The 9,246-nt window shown below is 40.0% G+C and overlaps 1 protein-coding gene across 1 annotated transcript in view; it reads right to left on the bottom strand.

Annotated features, from left to right (window-relative positions):
• Window positions 1-5,955: 5,955 nt before the first annotated feature.
• LOC124299932 (chondroitin sulfate N-acetylgalactosaminyltransferase 1) overlaps window positions 5,956-9,246 on the bottom strand; it is a 78,287-nt gene continuing 74,996 nt past the window's right edge. Inside the window, exon 8 of the mRNA XM_046753401.1 lies at window positions 5,956-6,831. Within this exon, the coding sequence (XP_046609357.1) occupies window positions 6,553-6,831 (279 nt within the window). The 3' untranslated portion in view covers window positions 5,956-6,552. The remainder of the gene's footprint in view (window positions 6,832-9,246) is intronic.

Here is a 9,246-nt window from a genome sequence, read left to right as displayed (position 1 = left end):
TTCAATTTTTTGACTCAACGGCGTTGATGAATTTTTTTTTACCATCGTTAATTGTTTTCGATAGAGTATTACGGTTGAAAAAAATATACACATCCGTTCGTATATTTTCTTCAATTTTAAACGTCTGACGAATCGGTGAAAGTTGAATACCTTTTCGTTTTCCATCTCCTACCCAAATTCCAGACATCCGGTGGTATTAATTTCTCGACCTTTCAGTCTTTCTTCGCTTTTTCGGCCAAGTGATCGATTCTGTAGTGGCTGAAAGTAGCTTTTTTCGGCTCATACCGGGATCGCGTTATGCTTTTTCTTCCTCCGGTTACATTGTGGGAGTAGCAAAGAGTTGGACCGGACAAAGTAGGGTGTAACGAGCTTGTAATTTACGTCTCGTAGGTCGCGATTTATAGCCTCTCATCCCTCGCCTCGTCTCCTCCCTTTCCCTCTCTCTTTCTCTCTCTCTCTCTCTCTCTCTCTCTCTCTCTCCCTCCCTCTCTCTCTCGCATTATCGCCCGGAGTCTCGTGTGTTAGTCCAGCCCTATTAATGGGTGTTCGTTGCGACTTGTATACCAAGCACTGACACGGGTGCTGATCCGCCTTCGGACCGTGTGTAACAGGCCGTCGTGTAACGTTGGGCGATCTTTAGCATCGCCTCGATTTCAGTCCAGGAGTTCAATTTCTTGAAAAAATAACTAGGGATGATAAAAAATAAGGCGACATTATTGTACCGTTGTACGAAACGGACGAAAATGGACGGTAGTTTGCAAACCTCGCATTTACAGATATGTGATCTAGATCTTAAATGAAAAATTCTCTTCAACTCGTCTGGCTGCAGGTCTGCGACGTTTCCTTTGACGTAAATTAATACAGTGAGTCGTCTCCGCGAGGAGAAACGCCGTGCAGCATTTCTGCAGAATCTTCTTAAGATTCGTTGAGAAAAATTTAATAACACCAGAACGTGAGAGTGTCGGGGTGGAAAGGAGAGGTAGGAGGGGGGGGAGGAGGGGGTGAGGTTAAACTTGAACGTAATTTTAATATCGTGACAGTGCGAAATTACACTCTTATAATATGAATAAAACTTTCGTCACCATCGCCGCCGCTGCAGGCGAGAAACGAATGGTAAAAGACCGAATTTCTCACGCATGCACGAGACTTTGATTTTAATTTGTAGTTTCGGTTTTTTTTTTTTTTTTTTTTTTTTTTGTTTTTTTTCTATCTCGGCGTTCGGCTTCTCCAGACTCCGTGAAGTAATTAGAGGTTCAAGTGATCGCAGTCCGCGTTAAAAATGGAGGAAAGTAACGCGGAGTGAAAACATCTGATTAAAACAATTCAAAGGGAAGCTAATGAACCCCGGATACCATCGGGGGCTTGATAACAGCACGGGAGCTATCAATTAAAATAATCTTGTTAATTCAAGTTTAATCCTCGTTCCTTCAGCCGGGGCGTCGTCGCAGCAGCGTAAATATATTCGTTTGAAGCTGAGAGCTTCAAAGAATTAGAAAGGAATCGCTTGTTCCCGGATTGAAAATTACGAGGACGATAACATATAAAGAGATAGAAGGAGAGAGGGAGAGGGACATAATTATACGCATTTTCGCATTTATCTTTATATTATATACATATATATGTATGTATATATATTTATATATTGTAAATGTATATACTTGTAAGTGTGAAGAAAAAAATTTTTAAAGAGAGAGAATCGACGCAGTTCTCACCCTCCTTATTTCACCCCAATTAACACGACTCCTCTCGTCTTTGCATCTCCGGAATAAAACGAAAAGGTCGAAGCGTCTAAACTAAAAAAGTTGCTTGTAATATTCCACACCATGACCCATGAATGATTTATAGACCCGCGTTATACCGCGTGTTGAGCATTTTTCGTCCAACCCCGCGGTGAAACAATATACGCGTTGCGAACCGTGCAAATACCTCCCGGCGAATGTGGAAGTTTCTTTTTTCCCAAAAATAATACCACAGACAGAAAGACAAAATGAATTGTTCGGCTTACGATAAAATGGTGAAAATAATGTTGCAAGAAAATGACATGGAATGAAATTACGGTGTTGTAATGTAATGCTTAATCATCTGTCAGAAATTCGAAGTGGCTTCTTTTCAAGTTACGATTCTTTTTCTACGCCGAGGGTAGTTTTCAGTTCCGTTTACCGCTCAGTCCTTGACCATTTTCATTTTTTACCGCAATCGAAAAACATAGTTCTAGGTGGAAAATGAAAATTAGTTTTCTAGCTGTTACCGGAAAGTCTAGTATCCGTTACTGTTCTTTCTCATTACGATCACTGTTACTAGATTTTCTTGCAATTGTTGCGAAAATTTAATGCTTGTGCAACAACAAACTGACGTGAAAGCCTTGTTTAACTAAAAAAGTAGAGTAAACCTCACAAACTGATTTTGCGTTGCAATTACCAAAAAAGGATCGACGATAGCGCAAAATGTTTCGGCGTACCTCGTTTTTCGTAATTCCAACGATATTGAAACAGTTTTTTCAACGATACCTGTTTTACTAAATTTTTCTAGTTACTGTAACAAATGAAATTTTTCTCAGTGTCAAGGAAAGAATTTCTCTAGCCACATGACACCTCTTCAAATCTAGTCAAGATTCAAAAAATCCAAAAATTTTCAGAACCTGCTTACTTCAACGATAACTTTTTATCGACGCAATAAAGCTATAGGTTCTTTTTTATTACGGCGGCACCATATATCCGTGATAGGTTGCGAACTTGTTCAAGGTCGGACGATGAATATCTCGGATAACGAAATGACTGACAGGACTGGAAGCCCCGGGCGGTGATTAGGGTAATGGATCTCTGCCCTGTTGGGACTCGAGTGGCGCGATGCCGGTGAGGCTGAGAGAAGGCTCCTCGTGTGACGTCACATTGAGTACAGTCAAGTGATTGATGCCACGTGAGCGACGGGGGCCCTTCGAGAAAATTATTATTCCTAGTGAATGATGAGACACAGCCGGGCGAGGCGGAATACGGACAAATAACGTGCCAAATCCTGAAGCCGGAAAATATCTACCCTCCAAATTTGAAACAGCGTAAATTTACCGGCTCCCAGCTTCGAGTATACATACCAATGGAGAAATCGGTGCATATACGTACATGAGAATGACCAAAAATAATTGATTTTTGATCAAACAGATTATGTTTTTTCGATCAATTGAGTATAATCTGTTATTTTTTTAAAATCGGTTTTTGATTGTTACTCCCACGAACGACGCGATGCAATATCGATTTACGTGATCAAAGTGTGAATTATTATTACTGTCTTACTTATTAAATACCTACTTGATATAATAAGTGAACGATAAATGAATATTTTCAATTTATTTACCTCATCCCTGATGTTTCCCGTTTCACGGAATGCAGATCTTCGTCGTTGCATTGCGGGAGAAATTCAGAAACAATGTTGAACTCCGCTAAAAGTGTAATTTCCCTTTTCTCTGCTACCAGATTCTGCTAACCGGTTAGCGCAGCAACTCAGATCCTGATTATTGCGTCTGTAAAGTTTGACCTTTGAGTGGAATGTATCAAGTTTTAGCAATAAACTAGGGTCTAAAGAATTCGGAGTAAGGTACATAATAACGTTCCAGGAATTTATCAAGATCGTTGTAAATTCTTGTACCCCATAGAATTACAGTAGATAAAAAAAGCCGACGGAGGGTTATTTTCGTTTTATTTATTTATTTATTTATTTTTTTTTTCTTTAAGAACGAGTGGAGTAAAACTCGTCGAACGTTCAGAATTCTTTCCAATTTTCCCATCCGCGTACCTATACGTACACCGCAGCTTTTAGCTTTACGACGCGAGCTTTCTTCTCGCACGAGGTTATCCTTTCCAAGTTTTACGATTCCCGAAAATCGTCAAACTGGTCCAGGTTATAGATTAAACCGAAGATTTAGAAATCCCTCGGGTGAAACTGTCCGTAGTGCGGTATAATTTCACCCTCCATTCTAAAAATGAATCTACTCAAACCGCTGAAGAAAATGAAAAAAAACAAAGACAAATCTCAGAGCTGGAAACTTACCGTTCGTCGCCATATTCACAGGTCTGACTTCCTGCAATCCCGGGAATTGTGTTTCGGCCGTGATTTATCAGCACGTTATTTTAATACTGACTCATAAGAAAAAAGTTCTTTTGTTGACAGTTTTCCGCCACAAATCACAATCGGTTACTGAATATACCGCGCTGTACTTTTAACCGTTTCATTTTATCCAAACGACTTATTGATTTCTGTTAAATTTATGACGGACAGGATCTGAGGAATCGAATTAATCAAAATACGGCCAATTTGGAATTCTTTTGCTTTCGTTACGTACGATTTAACGATCCGCGATTTCGTTTGGCCGTTGAATAGAAACCAAGCGAATTGGCTAGCAGGATTTTGCAGAAACGGGGCAAACGAAACGCAACTTCATCTGGACTCGGGTCTCCGATTCCTTTTGACGAAGGTACGCGAGATGTTCTCGTGTGGGTGAAATGCCTCGGCGGATTGTTGCCAACTCAACTGCACGCGATACAAACGAAGGGAACACAATGGCAGGAAGAAAACGTAAAATCGTGCTTAAGATGAGTGAAAGACGTTGAAAACTGCAGTGCTTGCACTGCGGTGAAGTTTGAAAGCTCTCCGTTGCGCGACTGCACCGCTAGCTACATCCTTTCGGTCTCTTTCATTGCGCTCAGGGATGAGGATTCCCGCTGTGAAAATCCTTCGGTTACACGCGATGACGAGTTCGATGGAACAGGACCGTTTCTTACCCGCAGAAAAAGAAATCTTACATCTTAAAACGGAAAGCAGAGGCACACAAATATAAATAACACGGTAAAACTCACGATAAGTGACTGAAAACTTCACACCGAAATGTTTATTTGAAAAAAAGGAAACCGTTTATTCAAAATCGAATCTTATTCCCTTTCTGTTTAGTTGGAGTATCGAGAAAGGATGAATGTAATGAAGTCTGAATTCTGGACCGAGACGAAAAGCAAGAAAATATTTATTTCGACTGACACTGGCAATTATTTAAAGGTTTTAAATACTTTTTCATTAATTATAACGAACTACGATTATTTTCCCCTTTTGCATTGGAACTATAATAATTGTCACACTTTCGATCCTTCGTTCGCAACGTTTTTTTCTACCGATTCGTTAACTCTGCTGTAAATTTATAACAATATGTACAATTGAGATCGTAAAACGAATCGAGCAATATTCAACATTATTACAGACAATGAAAAACAAATTTTCACTTCTCATTCATATTGTTATATCACCGACGGCTTTGATAAAATTTTCGTTCTTTACGTTTTTCTTTCCACATAGCCTAACCGAATTTTCGATTAATTCTCAACATGCGTTATTATATATATTTACATTTTTTACCACTTTATTCATAACACTGTAATCATATAAATTCGTATAAATTATTTATACTACAATAATAATAATAATAGTAATAATAATAACCCGAATAATAATAATAATAAACTATCGTAAAACTTTATTCACATTTCCTCCTTAATTTATTCCTGCACTTTTTTCGTTCATTGAAATTTCAACGAAAGCACAATATTATTTCGGAAACATTGACTAGTAGTTCAGTTCGGTGCGTATAATTTTTCATGCATGCAAAACGGAAAAAAGCAACGCTGCGCCATCCAGCGAACGGTGGAACTTGATATAATTAAAACCACCCTCGCTAATTGGAAGAAAAAAAGAAAAAAAAAAAATTGAAATACTTCACTTTGGGAATCTTCAAAGTCGTATTTACCGTTTAAGTAATTATGTGTGCGATTATATTTGTATGCATTATATATCCTCTAGTTGAAATGATCGTTGTGTAGATTTCTTTAATGGATATTATAGCGTTTTGCTGCATTGCACTAATTATTATTTACGAATTGTATACCTGTTCATAACGACCTCGCGCATTTCTATCTCTTGCTTGACTAGTCGTGTCTATCATACTTCCTCTTTTTCGTTTTTTTATTTCTTTTTTTTCTTTCATTTCCATAGGTGGAAATACGTTGTATAATTTCATTGATCAATAATTTTCACTATTATTACCGAGTCCGACAATCGAATCAATCACTGGTTCTTCTGTCGTGATTAAAGATCGTCATTCATTTTTTTTTTTTTCTTTTTAATTAGCACGATATATCGTATATCAGTGTATTTTGAAAACGTCGCATCATCATCACAATCATCTATGTATTATGTAATGTATAAATATTATGTATATATATATATATATGTATATATGCAATTACATACTTTTTACACAATAAATAACAGCACGAATTCCCTATTTACATATGTATCTTACCGGACGCTTATTTATACATATAATATCTCGAGATCGTCACACCCCTCGTTCGATAATGGAATTTGACAAAACGTTTCGATATCCAACCCTGTCTTCTTTATACATAATATATAAATCACACTTCATATGTATACGTGAATACGTGTGTAAAACGTGTATACACACTAAGAAACCACTCAGAATTCGCATCGTGGATTTTTATTATTCACGATAGATCAGGTCTGATCCTCGGAAGTTCGCCCGAGCGGTTTCTCTTTGATTTGTAGGGGTTGATTTTTGACCTGGACCTTGGTGAGTTTCTTCTTCTCCTTTTTCGACGATGTTTTTTTCTTTTTGTTCGCCATAGACTTCACGTTTATCGCCTGGCTGGCGATGTCCTCGCGAAACGCCAGGAAACCGAGCTGCGCGTGTGACGCCTCGTTCAGAGCCCTCGATCTTATGCAGGCGCGATATTGGTCCGTCGAAAGCCGCTGACCAGGACCCCCGGAGCAGACCTGCAAAACGGAACGAAGAAAATTTCCCAAAGGTGTAAAGCAAGAATAATATTGCAGCCTAGGGTGGTCCTTGAAAGGACAGTTTTGAATTTCGAACGGCTCGCCCCCCAAATCGGCTTCGCGTGATTCAAAAATAACTCCCTAATTTTTTCCGATTCTTATCTCAACTGTAACCGGTGCCGCAAAGAGGGTGAATTCCCCCATTCAGACCTCTCAGGAGCACATTAAATCTACGGAACGGATTACGATGAAATTTGATATAAGAGGGTTTTTTGAGTCGCTGATTGCGAAACTGATCCAATATGTCGACCAAAACCCCAAAAGTTACTTGATATTGACATACTGGGTCCAACATTTTGAATTTTGTAATATCCAGTTCAGATTCGTAATCAGCGACTCAAGAAACCCTCCTATACCAAATTTCATCTAAATCCGTAGGGTAAATTTGATGTATCCCTGAAAAGGTTGAATGGAATCCAGCCTCTTTAGGGCACACGGAATATAGCGGAAGCAAAAATCTAAAACAATTTGGGAATTATTTTTGTAATTATCTGCAGACGATTTGTCGAAATTAAAAAATGACCTTTTTAAGGACCACACCCTACTGAACGCGGTATCTTTTTCCACCATCATCTCCGTCAAACTTTCCGGATGTGGCTCGCCGATTTTCGCCAGACTTATATCCTCGTGCAATGCCTCGGAGTCGATGGTTATGGGAACTCTGCAAACACTCGGCATTCCGGTAGGCACGAAATGGGTTGGCAGTAGTTCGAGGAGGAGTTTCGGAGTTGCGAGTAAATATGACGGCACGAATCGCAAATAGGCTCGAATATGAGCCCATCCAAAATTGATCCTCCCATACATTTCGCATCCAGCAGCCCTATATGCTCAGACATATAGGTATAATGTATGTACACACGTATACAACTCATCGCAAATAATCCCACTCGGCTTTCAATCCGTTGTCCGATAGACTGAATGAAATTTAATTTCAGCCTTGCTTTTCCCGTCTGTTTGCAAATAACGGATTGCTGCACTGTGAATGACGATTTTCAACGATTGAAATATTGTCTGATTACGAGAGGCAAAAAATTACGGTATTTCCTTTTTTTTCCCAGTGATTTTGTATCTGTGTTCAACCGACTTTTGACAGTTTCAAATAAGGGACTATTTTGCGATACAAGAGTTGAAAAAACGTCAAGATTCGTTAATACTAGAAGAAGTAATTACATAAACGAGCCATAAACGAACATATTTATCTCGCATCATCGTCAAGGGTGATAAAAACTTATGAGAATTAGATTCTTAGAGCTCTGATCAGCAGAGAAAAGCAGCCGAAGAGATCGAGAGTTTTCCGTGAAACTTACCGCTCAGCGCCAGCAGATAGTGGATAACGAAAAAAGCTGCATTTCGAATACACAGCGACACGGAATATAGCTTTGGTTGCTTATCTGGGAGCGTTTAACGGTGAGTTTCACCGAAAACTCTCCGTCTGAACACAGCCTCGCTTACACGAGGTGGAGAAAATGGGACATGAACCCCTTCAATGCGGGAGGGGTTGAAACGTGGAAGCGGCAAAACGGGAAAGGTGAAGCACGCACGTTTGCCGGCTGTTCACCGTTCGTTCTACATTCCGTGAAAGCTGCCCGCCATATATATACATATATACGCATACATGTATGCAATTTGAACGAAACTGAACAAATCACTCGCTCGAGGCACGGCTGCCGGAAAGGTGAAACGGAGAAAATATTGTCCTCCACGTGTCTCTTCCGGCTCCTTCGCTTCGCCGCAAAAGGGGATGGTAAATTTTTGACCCCGTTACATACGCAAAACGGCTTCGCTTCGCGTACTTTTCACATCTACCCTGAAACGAACCAGAAATGTCTTCCGCATTGACACGGCGAACCGCTTCAAGCCTCTGGCTGCGAGAGCTTGACGAGAATCGAACCCCCGAAGCTGCCCAAACCTGAATCAGAAATTTTCAAAACAGTATCCAAGCTGCCGCAGGCGATTCGTTTCTCTTTGTTTCGCCGCTTTCTAACACGCAGGTTCGATTTCTGGAGGAGTCCTTTTGTCGCAGAAAATTGAATCGGGCTATTCTTAAGCGGCTCGATACTTGATACGAGGAATTTTCATCGTTTTTCAATGATTCGAAAAACGGAAACCGGGAATAAGGCGGAATCCAATTTTCTCGTACAGCCGCGAATTTCGAACCGTCGGACTCCCGGCGTAACTTTGTCCCTTTGGTAACAACGTTACTGCATCGGTTCGTTCAAGTTGCCATGTATACCAGGAGGTGTAGCCAAGGGTTCCCCCTTCCGCACACCTTCTAGGGTTGTCCCAGGTGTAATATAATTATTGGAAGTTTGCCGGTAATAAGCCAACCGTTGATTGGATTTACCGGATCCCTAA

This window comes from Neodiprion virginianus, chromosome 1 (assembly GCF_021901495.1).
Source record: "Neodiprion virginianus isolate iyNeoVirg1 chromosome 1, iyNeoVirg1.1, whole genome shotgun sequence".
NCBI classification, from domain to species: Eukaryota; Metazoa; Arthropoda; class Insecta; order Hymenoptera; family Diprionidae; genus Neodiprion; species Neodiprion virginianus.
The sequence above is the reverse complement of the archived record's forward strand: the minus strand, read 5'-3'. Positions and strand labels throughout refer to the sequence as shown.